Below are 14,251 nucleotides of genomic sequence, written 5' to 3'. Positions count from 1 at the left end.
TTTATTTTCTGGATTTAATCAAACAATTAATATTTCTACCTGGATTCAACATAACTACACAGTTAAAAATGTATAGAGGGAAAGTTGACTAGAGTGAGTGACAAACCACCCCAAAAATAAAAAAAATATGGTGTACAGGATAGAGCACCACTGCCATGTCCTTTGCCAGAAGGAATGCTGAGAACAGTACCAGCAGCATTACAGGTAGCAGAAACTGTATCAGCAAGCAAAAGTTGTCACTGTCTTCAAGGGGTTATGTGGTTTCAGAGGACAGTACAGCCCTTGTGGACTGGTTGACTCATTCAAGGTCTTCTCATAAGGAGGAAGAGCTGTCTGATCATAGGAGGTTATGCCAGGTGTCAGTGGATATCTCATCTACAGTTACATGGAAAGGTGGAAATGTCTGTCCTAGACAGTCTGTTCCATCATCTTTGTCTTTGCACAGGATACCATTCGCCACAAGGAGGAGTTTTATCACAGACAGCCTTGTACTGCAGAGGGCTGCAGGTGGAAGCAGTGACCAAACATAGCACTAGTGGGACCAATGATGGAAGGCATCATTATGGTTATGCTGAGGGGAAGCAATGAGCCCATGATCAAACATCCCAAGTTCATATTGAGAGGAGGGGAAGGGACGATGAAGAGGATGATGATGATGTCATGAGGCCTGTTGGCCTGATCAGCTCAGGACCATGTGATGGTGACACTGCTGCATTTGCAGGCTTGAGAAAAAAAGCCTTCCAGAGGAGGGGCACAGTCAGGGGGGGGGGGGGGGGGATTGTGTACCTATCTTCTTTGGTATCCTACTAGATTTAAATACTCATAAGTGCCGGTCACGTGAGCGCTCAGGCACGAGCACTCACGCGACTGGCGCTTATGAATATTTAAATCTAGCCAGCGTGCCTTCCTCAAAACGCAAGTCAGCGCTGGAAGAGGGGGACCTTCGGGCGATTGGGGCTCCAGACTGCAGGTAGGTATAGCAGTCAGAGACCCCACATCAGTCTCCTGTTCACCCACACTATAACCCGGTGTATCAGGTTATAGTGCGGGTGAAGGAGTGACCGTTTTCCGTTAATATAGCAAAAAAAAAGTGATCAAAAAGTCCCATGAAAATAAAAATGTTACTGAAAAAATACAGATCACGGCACAAAAATTAGCCCCTACACAACCCCGTATATGGAAAAATAAGAAAATTATAGGGGTCAGAAGAGAACATTTTAAACATACAGATTTTTTTTTTAAGATATAAGGAGGAGATTTATCGGAATGTGCTGGGAAAAAATGGAGTAGTTGCCCATAGCAAGCAATCAGATAGGTCTGTACCCCTATAGTGTGTGCTGGAGTCCATGTATGGCGAGTAGCAGTGCTGTGGCGCCAAGCCCGGCCAGTACCTTCTATAGCCACCCCACATCCCCTTCAAGTACATCAGTAACTAAAAAATTCTGATAATACAATTTTACAAAAATAAAATACTGAAAAAAGTGGTCAGGGCAATGCATTTTCAGTTTCGGTTTTCAGCCATGCACAGCCCAAATTTTTTGTTTCGGCCCAAAATTTCCCTTTCGGTGCATTCCTAGTTAAAACCACTTTAAATCTACTTAAATTTCTAGGTTACCCCAGAAGTGTTATACGGGGGTTTAGAGATATTTGGCAGTGTCATACACGTTTTGAGGTGTATTTCATTGCCAGTTTCTGAGAACCTTTTTGCCACAAACTTTGTCCGAAAGTCCGGCGATCTTACCGAACTTTTTAAGATTTCACTCATCTCTACTCTGGATAGATGTTCAGTTCATGTTAAAGATGATTAGTTAATTGCTGAAGTCCCAACTCCAGGTGTGCATTGGATATCCATCCAGTGGAGAGCCTCTGCTCTGATTGCTGACCCACCCTTTGTCTTTTAACTTAGCTGTTGTGTGCAGACCTATTTATTCTCTAACCCATTTTTAAACAAGCTATTTTATTTACCCAACATGTGAAAAAGATGGCTAAATAATAACATTCCTTACCACTCCTGGTGATAAAGGGTTAAACAATCTCACATGCCTTAGTTGGTAACTGAAGAAAATGTTTAGGAAATGTTATAAATTCTTGCATTTTTCATATGGGAGAAGGCTGCAGTTAATTCACTAGGTGAATATCTTGGCATGTGATGAATGACTATTCATGAAAAACTAGGGCACATATGTCCTGTAAATATGCATATGCTGCCAAATGGATGCAGTGCTTACCGTAATACGTAAGATACTGAGCTGTGTGTAAAAATGTGAGTGAAATCACTACATTAAAAATCCAGTTAACTCCAGAGGAACATGCATTTCCTGTGCTTCTTGCCCACAGTGGGTATATTTCGGAATTGACGGTCCATGGCATTGGTCCCATACCTATAAATAACACATCATTTAGTGGAAGGAAATGAAAAACCACACACAACGAACAAGTAGATTATCAAACCTCTTAGGCTGCTTTCACACTATAAAATTCATCCATTTTAAAGATCCTTTTGATGTTCCGTTATGAAAACCCTGAAAATCGGATATTAAACGTCCGTTAGAAAATCCCATACGTCCATTAGAAAATCCCATTATAGTCTATGGGATTTTTACATTATCCGTTTTAATCTGTTATAGTCAGTTATTAATAACGGACATTATTTTGTGATGGAAGATAGTAATGGGAGAAAAAGTGCATGCGCTATTCCTTCTGTTCATTCTCCTGTCACAAAATAACGTCCGTTATTAATAACTGACTATAACGGATTAAAACAGATAATGTAAAAATCCCATAGACTATAATGGGATTTTCTAACGGATGTTTAATGTCCGATTTTCAGGGTTTTCATAACGGAACATCAAACAGATCTTTAAAACGGATGAATTTTATAGTGGGAAAGCAGCCTAAGTCGTACAATTCATTTTTTTAACAGTGTTTTTGTATTGTGCTGCAGAAGGCTGCTTCCCCTAAATTAAAATGTTATAATTGATAGTATTTGCAATAAACTACGGTAATTTAGTGAAAAGATCATGCACTTTATAAATGCAGACCCTCACAGTGGAGTACTTTTCATAGTGGCTATTTAAGCCCATGCTACTTAGCCTAAAGGGAACATTGTGTAAATATACACAAAACAAATTTTACAATTTTCTTTAAATCATTAAAAGAATACATTGTGTCATTTGTTGTAATTCCATTAGAAAAGTAAACAAGGCCAAGATGCTGATCTTAGCATGTTATAAATTTGATTAATTTTTAAGTCTGATGTGAGGCAAATTAATGATTTTTATTATATATATATATATTTTTTTTAATTATTAGAGGGGTACTCTGGAGCTAAACATCTTATCTAACATAAGATGTTAGATCATGGGGATCCCGCCGCTGGGGACCCACGCGATCTCTCCTGCAGCACCCCCGTTTTTCAGCTGCACAGAGCAAGGATCGCTATGTGACGGATGACGGACGGTGCAGGGGTCAGAGTATTGTGACGTCACGCCCCACCCCCTCAATGCAAGTCTACGGGAGGGGGTGTGGCAGCCGTCACGCCCCCTCCCATAGACTTGCATGGAGGGAGTTGGGCGTGACACCACCAGGGGGCGGAGCAGTGAGATCACGATACACAGACCAATTGCCTGGCACTAACAACCATGATACAAGCAAAGTTTATTCTAGCGATCAGCTTCTATTTCAAAATTAGTCAGGGAAGGGTCACCCGCAGACCCAACATGACAAAGCTCTACTCCCTTCTGTCTATTGCATGTGGATTTGGGGATGTAATGTCACATGCCTGCTCAGCCAATCATCGGCTGAGGAGGAACATCAACAAAGCTGCTTGCTAATTGAGTGAGTGGAAGTCACCAAACTCAGAAGCCGTGCACAGCAGGAACTGGCGCTCCATGATGGTGGCGGCACTATTTTGCAATCAACCCCTCACAGACCAGTTTTTATAAAAAGAAGTTAATCCCTAGGTTATTCTTTTAAATCCCCTATCTTTACCATTCAGATGCTCGATTTGAACTTCATCAAGTTGTCTTGAGCACATCTACATGTCTATATGCATTAGCTGCTGCCATGTTAGTGGCTCATTAGCTATTTGTGTTTACAAGTAATTGAACAGTGTACCTAATAAAGTGGCCAGTGAGTGTACTTACTGCTATAAAACTTAGCTAAGATGTGTTAGCATGTGTTTTTTTATTTATGCCACTAAATAACCCTGTTAAAATTACTTAATGATTCTTTAAGTGCAGCTTAAAATAAAGCTACATTATTTCACCAAATAGAATAGCTACTTCCCCGCGATCTCCGCTATGACACCCCTGTCATCCAGCGCACAAAGCGAACTCCCTTCCAAGCCGCATGACTGGCGACTACAGCCGTCACGCCCCCTTCCATAGACATGAATGGAGGGGGTGTGGCATGATGTCATTAACACGGAAGCTCCAAGTTTCTGTGTTCCAGACTCCACCGCTGCCAGCCCAGAGATCGCGGGGGTCCCCATCGGCAAGACTACCGTGATCAGATATCTTATCCAAAGGATAGTGGATAGACCTTTAAGGGTCTATTCATGCATACATTATCCTGCTCATAGTTGATGCATAGAATTTCAGGCTGCAGATCTGAAACTTTGTCATTAGTTTATATTGAAGTCTGCAGCATAAAATCTACAGCTTCAAATCCTGCGCAACAAATATGCGCAGGATACTGTACATGTAAATAGACCATAAAGCATGACTGCAATTCCTCTCTGGCAGCAGGATATCTGTTGAAACCTCCCATTGTAGCCTGAGACTACAGCGATCAGGATACGGATTTGCCTAAAGTCTCATGCAAGTCTATGGGGCTTCAGGCAATTCCGCATCCTAATTGCTGTAGACTCAGGCTACAAAGGGAGGTTTAAACAGATATCCTACTTCTGGTGTATGAATGCCGTTATGCTTTAATTTCAGGAAGGTGAGAGGGTTATTTGAGAATAACACTATAGGGGACAGAAAAGTAATATTATAGAATATTTACATGTTTAAAAGGTAGGATCACACTTGTTCAAGTTTTCTTACCAGGTGCAAAGCAAATCAAGTATAAAATTAATCCGATGAGCGCAGTCCATGAATATGATGTTGGACAGTAATTATAAGCCCAATATGTACCCATTTTTGTTTTAGTTTCATTTGTACATCTGAAAAAAATATGACAAGTAGTGTTAAAACTTTTTTTTTCCCAGACGCCTTTAGTAGCATAAAATTTAAATAAGCCCATACAATGATGGTATGGATATTCCCTCACTTAATCAACCCAACCTCAGGGACACCATCAAATCCTAAAAATAAAAGGGCTCTAATTTAGCATTGTGGCCCCTTCAGTTTTACTCTTTTTTTCCTGGCTACCTGGCCTGCAAAAGTAAGAATGGCGCTAGTGTAAGCAGAGCCTTATATTTCATATTTTTCTTTTAACATACCTACTGTTAGTTAACCTATGGAATTCAGGTAGAAAAATTACCTGCCCCATGCTGACTGTTCTGTTGTTTTAGGATTTACTCGAATGCAAGAAGAATCAATAATATTTGAACCATTTATTTTGTAGCAAAATCCACAGTTGGGATCCAGCATACATCCGTTACAGAAGCTGCAAAAAAAAAAAGATTACATTATTACAATACAGTATAGCCATCATTAATGCACTGTCATAGCAAACCTGATAGTAACAAGAAATAGTTTGTGGTAGCATCTGCTACACTAAACATTGTCCAAACAAGTCATTCACATACTTTTAAAGGGGTACTCCGGTGGAAAACTTTTTGTTTTTAAATGAACTGGTGCCAGAAAGTTAAACAGATTTGTAAATTACTTCTATTAAAAAATCTTAATTCTTTTGGTACTTTGTAGCAGCAGTATGCTACAGAGGAAATTCTTTACTTTTTGAATTTCTTTTTTGTGTTGTCCACAGTACTCTCTGCTGACACCTCTGTCCGTGTCAGGAACTGTCCAGAGTAGCATAGGTTTGCTATGGGAATTTTCTCCTGCTCTGGAAAGTTCCTGCTACGGGCATCAGGTGTCAGCAGAGAGCACTGTGGACAACACAAAAAAGTAATTAAAAAAAAAATAAAGATTTTCCTCTGTAGCAAACCGCTCCTAAAAAGTACTGAAAGGATTAAGATTTTTTAATAGAAGTAATTTACAAATTAACTTTCTGGCACCAGTTCATTTAAAAAAAAAAAAAAGTTTTCCACCAGAGTACCCCTTTAACCCCTTAAGGACCAGACCAATTTTATTTTTGCATTTTCGTTTTTTTTCCTCCTCGCCTTCTAAAAATCATAACTCTTTTATATTTCCATCCACAGACCCATATGAGGGCTTGTTTTTTGCATCACCAATTGTACTTTGTAATGATATCACTTATTTTACCATACAATGTATGGCGCAACCAAAATAATATTATTTATGTGGGAAAATTGAAAAGAATACCGCAATTTAGCAAATTTTGGAAGGTTTTGTTTTCACGTTGTACACTTTACGGTAAAAATGACATGTTTTCTTTATTCTGTGGGTCAATACGATTAAAAATAATACCCTGTTATATGCTTTTCTATAATTGTAACGCTTAAAGAAAAATCTCAAACCATTTTAACAAAATTAGTATGTTTGAAATTGCCCTATTTTGACCACCTATAACTTAGGCTGGGTTCACACTACGTTTTTCAACTAAGGTTCCCGCATACGTTTTCTATCAAAAACCGTATGGGGAAAAAACGGATGGAACAGTATGGGGAAAAAGTAAACCGTATGGGTTTTTAAACAGTATACTGTTTTTAAAAGTGCATACTGTTCCGTCCGTTTTTGTAGAAAAAAAACCCATACGTTTTTGAAAATTTTGTCCATTTTTAATGGGAGGGGTCTTGGGTGGGGACTTTAGGATTCAAATGCGCATGTGCAAAGTAAAAACGTATACGTTTTTCCCGTATGGAACCGTATACATGTGCGTTTCCCATTGACGTCCATGTTAAAATAAACGTATGCGGTTGCAGTACGGTTTTTAAACCGGAGACAAAATCGTGGTCAACCACGGTTTTGACTCCGGTTTAAAAACCGTACTGCAACTGCATACGTTTTTTTAACATGGACGTCAATGGGAAACGCACATGTATACGGTTCCATACGGGAAAAACGTATACGTTTTTACTTTGCACATGCGCATTTGAATCCTTAAGTCCCCACCCAAGACCCCTCCCATTAAAAATGGACAAAATTTTCAAAAACGTATGGGTTTTTTTTCTACAAAAACGGACGGAACAGTATGCACTTTTAAACAGTATACTGTTTAAAAACCCATACGGTTTACTTTTTCCCATACTGTTCCATCCGTTTTTTTCCCCATACGTTTTTGATAGAAAACGTATGCGGGAACCTTAGTTGAAAAACGTAGTGTGAACCCAGCCTTACTCATTTTTCCATGTATGGGGCGATATGAGGGCTCATTTTTTGCGCCATGATCTGTAGTTTTTATCTGTACCACTTTTGCTCAGGTTTTACTTTTTATACGTTTTTTATACATTTTTTTGAATTAAATGTGACAAAAAAGCAGCAATTTTAGACTTTTTTTAAAATTTTTTTACGTTTATGCCGTTCACCGTACTGGTTAATTAACAATATATTTTAATAGTTCAGACTTTTACACACGCGGCAATACCAAACATGTGTATTAATTAAATGCAGAATGATCGGATCCCCGCGGCAGCGCTGCGGGCGATCCGATCCGATCATCCATTCAAAGTACCGCACTGCCGCAGATGCCGTGATCTGTATTGATCACAGCATCTGAGGGGTTAATGGTGGACATCCGCGCGATCGCGGATGTCTGCCATTACTGGCGGGTCCCTGGCTGCAGATAGTAGCCGGGACCTGTTGGGCATGACGTGAGCACCACACGTTGCTTGCGATCATGGCGGCACGTAAATGTACGTCATGGTGCGTTAAGTACCACGTCTCCATGACGTCCATTGTCGTTAAGGGGTTAAGGTTATTCCCTGTGCTGTATAGACATAGGGACAGATTTAGAAACATTGAAAAAGGAAAAATGTCTCTGTTGCCCTTAGCAACCAATTACAGTAAAACCTTCAGGTTTTTTTCAAAAGCACTGTAAGAAATGAAAGCTGTGCTGTGATCGTTTGCTATGGGCAACAAACCCAGTATTCCCTTTTGACTGTTTCATACATTTACACAATAGTACATAAACTTTTACCTATCTTTGTATTTTCATTTGAAAGAAGTAACTGTTACATGTGCATATCACTCACCTGTATTTTGAGCATGTCGAATTTTGACTGGCGGGATCTGTTGGCGTGAATGTAACTGGAGGTGAGACTTGAGCAGATAATAAAAAGCCCAATGCCAGTACAACCAAAGCCAATGTTGTACCTATGGGTAAAATGTTATAAATCAGACATTTACCTATATTAACATTGCTTATAAAAGCTTTATATATTTTGGGCTTCTTCAGAGCATATTGAGAGAAACATTTATCCAAATATTCATCTATACCATGAAAGCAATAGTTGAGGGAAAAAAGTAGCATTGATACCTTATGCATTACTAACTGGCATTCCAGCTTTTGTAGAACTCCTACCATACCTAGTTGGGCATTCTAGAAGTGGCCACTGCTTGGAAACCACAGTCTTTACATTTTATTAGAAACATCATTCATGTAGCATAAAGAAAGTATGAAGCATTTGAGTACACCCCTATATAAACGCAGATGCATCTCTTCATTCCTAATTTTGGTTTACAAATATCGTTGTAAAATACTGATAAAACACTGCCAAGTCACAGTGACCTTAAACAGATTAAAGGTGATATCCCATGCTTTTTTTCTGCCATTATGCCCGGGCTGCCAGCATATTAAACAAAAAAGGGGTCTCGCCTGCCGCCGCTCTCTTGGTACCCTAGTATTACCACTCCAGTTCTCTCCTGCTGTCTTCTTCCTGGTTGCCCACGGTCACAGCTAATCGCCAGCCACGGCAATGTCCTACCTCGGCAGGCAAAAGGCTAAGTGCCAGTGTGATGGCTAGACTCACAACTTTAAATAGCCTCTGAATGGTGCCCTTTAATGCTTACTAAGGCCAGTTTTAGTACCTGTTACTTGTTCACAATGGCAGAATCTGAGCAGATAGACACTTTATACTTGGACATATTAACATTGCCGAATGGCTCTCTTTCAAAACCTTAACATCCCATGTTCAACATTATATTTAAAGGAATTCATACAAAGAAAGCACCGCACTCACTGAAAAATCTGCAGATTTTCTTTATTCCATGAAAACTAATAGGCGAGTGTCTGATGTATATAGACCTGTGTGAAAAACTAGAAGTAAAGAACACCAAGGTCATAAAATGTAGCCTTTATTGGTATAGATTAAACAAAATACAAATGTACATAAAACTTCTATAAATGCAGGATATATCAATAACAAGATATTGTCCCCCTACCTGTTAATGCAGGGAGGCCTTCTTAAAGAGTGCCAACCCACATCCGGAACCTCCTACCTTTCCCTACTTAGGAAGGAAAGGGGAAGAAACCAGGTGCAGTGTAATTTTAGAGACCATCAGTGGTCTAATAGCTGGTTTTACTTATACCTCCAAAACCACATTCAGTGAGTGTTAGAAATTGTAAACACATATATACAGTCTGTACAGTGCTTACATACCAATGCTAGTCACAATAAAGCAAAATCCAACATGTTTCATGTCATCACATAAACAAGCGGCACAAGTCATCAGGGACTAGTGCCAAGTAACAATTTTATAAATTCATGTCACTTATCTCACAGACAAAAACTATCATGTTAAGAAAGCAAGGAGGTACTGATAAACATCAGGTATATTGTAATAAAGTGACCCAAGGTATATGTCCATATTATTGGTAGTCTGGACAAAATATTGTATCCCACTAATGGATAGGTCCTGGTATTGCTGTATTAGGTGGTCCTGTAAATAGATAGAGAAGTATAGTGGATGTAATAAACAGTAGGATTGTATGACTGTAGTATATATGTATTGTATGTCAATTAAGCACCTACCTCTTAGTGAGTTCTGGTTTGGATGACTGTCAGTTGCAGACAAGGAACTTAATATTTAAACCTATTGATAGAGTTTAGACAAATAACTAGTTAGTGTGTGTGTGTGTGTGTGTGTGTGTTTGACCTCTGAATGTGAGAGTAGAATCCAGTAAAATAATTACCTCTATTTTTAGGAGGTAGTGTTCCAGTAAGATCCTACAAGGGGTCTAAATAACCTAAAAATAGGTACATAGTTGGAACTTATCAGATATAAGGTTCAGGGATAGAACGGGAGGCATATAGACAGGAGCCTAGGTGCATGCCTCAGTGCTGTCCAGTATAGAGTATTGGAGCCCAAAGGTAGCGTGGCCAGAGCTGTGGTCTAAACATATTAATAAATGCAATAAATATGCAGAAGTCACAAGTTACTAATATAGATAGGTAAGGGCCTATTGTTTTACTTACGATTTACATGGTGTCCGGGGGTGAGTGGCTCCTAGCTGGTGCAGTTTCACACATGTGCTGGCCAGTGAGGGCGCCTCTGGTGTATGTGGCGCTACGCACTGAACTCCACTGTGGAGCGCAGCTCTGATAGGGCTGTGTGAGTTGATGCGCCGCACCGGAGGTAGCTTGCAATGCGCAGGGATGCGCTCCACAGTGACGCATGAAATTTGCGAATGGGCAAATCTATGCACAGGAATAATGTGTGATATGGCGGCCAGATACTGCTTGCCCCTGTTATTTAAGAAGGATTAAACCCTTCTAATAGTCTATTTACATGTAGTAAGAATTTGATATATCAAAAATAAGGAGTGAGGTAGTAGGTGAATAATAAAAGTGGTAGCAACTAAACTATGTACATGATGGCACCCTATTTATATTGAATGGTATAATTATAGATTTTAGGCATTGTGCTTAAGGTAAACAACCCTATCATGATTTGGGGAAGGACTACTTAGAGAGGGTTAATTTAAATATTTGTTATATACAGTAGATAGGGAATACCAATCAGGTAAATCGGGATTCCTGATAGTCTACTGAATAAGTTAGGCTCTATAAGAAGCTGGCAAAATTCAGTTGCTCATTGAGTCCGTTTGGGTATACCGTGGCAAGTGTAAAGATCCATCTAGTTTCCTTTTGTGTTACCAATAAATCAAGATCTCCTTTTCTGATCCCCATTTTAACTGTTTCCAGAAATTTTAGGGAAATAAAATTTAGTTCACCATTGTGTTTGCCGATGTGGCGTGCAACTGGTTTATCTCTTCGATTATTGATGTCTCCTATGTGTTCAAGGATGCGTATCTTAAACTCTCTTGTGGTTTTGCCCACATATCTGGCACCGCACTTACACATACAAATATAGATGACAAATCTCGTGCGACAATTTGCTAAAGATTTGGCAAAGAAGGTCCGATAAAAGTAGATGTCTGTATAGCTGGGGCCTGTGTTTATAAATCGATATGCATGACATTTGCCACATTTGAACGTGCCCATCTGCCTTCTTTCCAACCATGTAGAGGTGGTGGGAGGTTCATAGTGGCTATTGACCAAACAGTCTCTAAGATTTCTCCTTCTTCTATATGTTTTAGATGGGGTACTTGTGAGTATTTCCTTCAAGTCTGAGTCCAAAAGAAGGATTTGCCAATGTTGGGACACAATGTTCTTAATCTCAGGGGCGGCGTCATCATATGTGCCTATGAGTCTGGTAATTTTATTATGTGTGTCGCGCTTTTTAGGGGTGAGTAAAGTACTCCTTGGTATTTGAAATGCCATTTGCATGGCTTCTTTCAGGCATTTAGTTTGGTATCCCCTTGAACGCTGCTATGAACAGTGCCATGAATGCTCCAAGGCGAGCGCTATGGATAATATAAATATGGCTGGCCAGCACATGTGTGACGCCGCACCAGCTAGGAGCCACTCACCCCCAGACACCATATAAATTGTAAGTAAAACAATAGGCCCCTCGCTATCTAAATTAGCAACTTGTGACTTCTGCATATTTATTGCATTTATTTATATGTTTAAACCACCACTCTGGCCACGTTACCTTTGGGCTCCAATACCCTATACTGGACGGCACTGAGGTAGGCACCTAGGCTCCTGTCTATATGCCTCTCGTTTTATCCGTAAACCTTATATCTCATTAGTTCCAACTATGTACCTATTTTTAGGTTATGATCCTTTATTGAGACTCCTAGTAGAATCCTACTGGAACAATACCTCCCAAAAATAGAGGTAATTATTTTACTGGATTCTACTCACACATCCAGAGGTCACACACACACACACACTGACTAGTTATGTGTCTAAACTAGGGATCGACCGATATCGATTTTTTAGGGCCGATACCGATACTCTGTGGAGGTTAGGGCCAATAGCCGATAACTTATACCAATAGTCCGGTATAAGTTATTGGCTATTTATCTCTCTCTCAACAACCAACCCAACCCCCCCCCCCCCCACCGGCAACACCGCTGCAGATCATTGATTGAAAGCGGGCGCTTTAAATCAATGAACTGCGGTGGCTTTTGCGGTGCCAGAGACTGCTGCCGCCACTCGCTTCTCTCCCCCTGCCTGTGCTAGGGTCCTCCTGAGTCTTATCACTGCCACCGCGACCTCCCCACCGCCACACACACACACACGCACCCCCCCCCCCACCGCCCCAGCCAGAGACCGCCGCCGCTGCCCCATTGCCTCCCCCATTCCCGGTTTTATAATTACCTGTTCCCGCTGTCCACTCTACTTCTGGCTCCGGCGGCGTCCTCCTGAGCTGTCACGTCGCGTTGAGGAAGTCATTTGTCATTGCGCAGCGCACAGCGTAACACAGGAAGCCGCAGGAGCCAGAAGTAGCGTGGGCCCCGGGAACAGGTAATTATAAAACCGGAAATGGGGGAGGCAATGGGGCAGCGGCGGTGGGGGAGGTCCCGGCAGTGCGGGGGGCAAGGCATTATCGGCAAGGTAATTGCCGATACCGATAACGTCCAAAATCGTGAATATAAGCCAATAATATCGGCCAAACTGATAATTAGTCGATCCCTAGTCTAAACTTTATCAAGAAGTTTAAATTTAAAGTTAATAAGTTAATAATAAGTTAATAAGTTCCTTGTCTGCAACTGACAGTCATCCAAACCAGAACTCATACGAAGAGGTAGGTGCTTAATTGACATACAATACATATATACTAATGCCTTTCAATCCTACTGTTTATTACATCCACTATAATTCTCTATCTATTTACAGGATCAACTAATACAGCAATACCACGACCTATTTATTAGTGGGATTCAATATTTTGTCCAAACTAACAATAATACAGACATATACCTTATATACCTGATGTTTATCAGTACCTCCTTGCTTTCTTAACATGATCATTTTTGTCTGTAACATAAGTGACATGCATTTATAAACTTGTCACTTGGCACTAGTCCCTGATCGAGTTGTGCTGCTTGTTTAAGCGATACAATGAAATGTGTTGGATTTTGCTTTATTGTGACTAGAATTGCTATGTAAGCACTGTACAGACTGTATATATGTGTTTACAATTTCTAACACTCACTGAATGTGTTTTTGGAGGTATAAGTAAAACCAGCTATTAGACCACTGATGGTCTCTAAAATTACACTGCACCTGGTTTCTTCCCCTTTCTTTCCTAAGTAGGGAAAGGTAGGAGGTTCCGGATGCGGGTTTGCACTATGTAAGAAGGCCTCCCTGCATTAACAGGTAGGGGGTCTACATAGACCAGCAGGGCCAGTAATAGGGGCCACTAGTGCTTGGTCCATACCTAGGACCAGCTGTGTTTTGGCAACAATATCTTGTTATCGATATATCCTGAATTTATAGAAGTTTTATGTACGTTCGTATTTTAATCTATACCAATAAAGGCTAAATTTTATGACCTTGGTGTCAGAAGATAGGTGAACACAGCCATACCAAGTAGGCGGCTGGGATGCCAGAGGCACTCACAGGTTTGACAGCTGTTTCGCAGGACTAGCCCGCTTCATCAAACCATAGCATGGTCTGGCAAAGCAGTCTAGTCCTGCGAAACAGTTGTCACACCCGTGAGTGCCTCTGGCGTCTCAGCTGCCTGCTCGGTATGGCCATGTTCACCTATCTTCTTTCTTGCATGGAATAAAGAAAATCTGCACAGACTATTCAATTAGTGTGGTGCTTTCTTTGTATGGATTTATGCCAAGAGTTTTGTGCCCTTCT

At 40.5% G+C, this 14,251-nt stretch overlaps 1 protein-coding gene across 1 annotated transcript in view; it reads right to left on the bottom strand.

Moving 5' to 3' along the window:
* SLC2A13 (solute carrier family 2 member 13) overlaps window positions 1–14,251 on the bottom strand; it is a 253,164-nt gene that overhangs the window by 14,182 nt on the left and 224,731 nt on the right. Inside the window, exons 6-9 of the mRNA XM_056573657.1 lie at window positions 8,282–8,402; window positions 5,488–5,613; window positions 5,049–5,167; window positions 2,229–2,381 (exon numbers count right to left, since the gene is read on the bottom strand). Coding sequence (XP_056429632.1) covers window positions 2,229–2,381; window positions 5,049–5,167; window positions 5,488–5,613; window positions 8,282–8,402 — 519 coding nt within the window. The remainder of the gene's footprint in view (window positions 1–2,228; window positions 2,382–5,048; window positions 5,168–5,487; window positions 5,614–8,281; window positions 8,403–14,251) is intronic.

The sequence above is a fragment of the Hyla sarda genome, chromosome 4 (genome assembly GCF_029499605.1).
Source record: "Hyla sarda isolate aHylSar1 chromosome 4, aHylSar1.hap1, whole genome shotgun sequence".
NCBI lineage: Eukaryota > Metazoa > Chordata > Amphibia > Anura > Hylidae > Hyla > Hyla sarda.
This window is presented reverse-complemented; position numbering and strand designations above follow the sequence as displayed.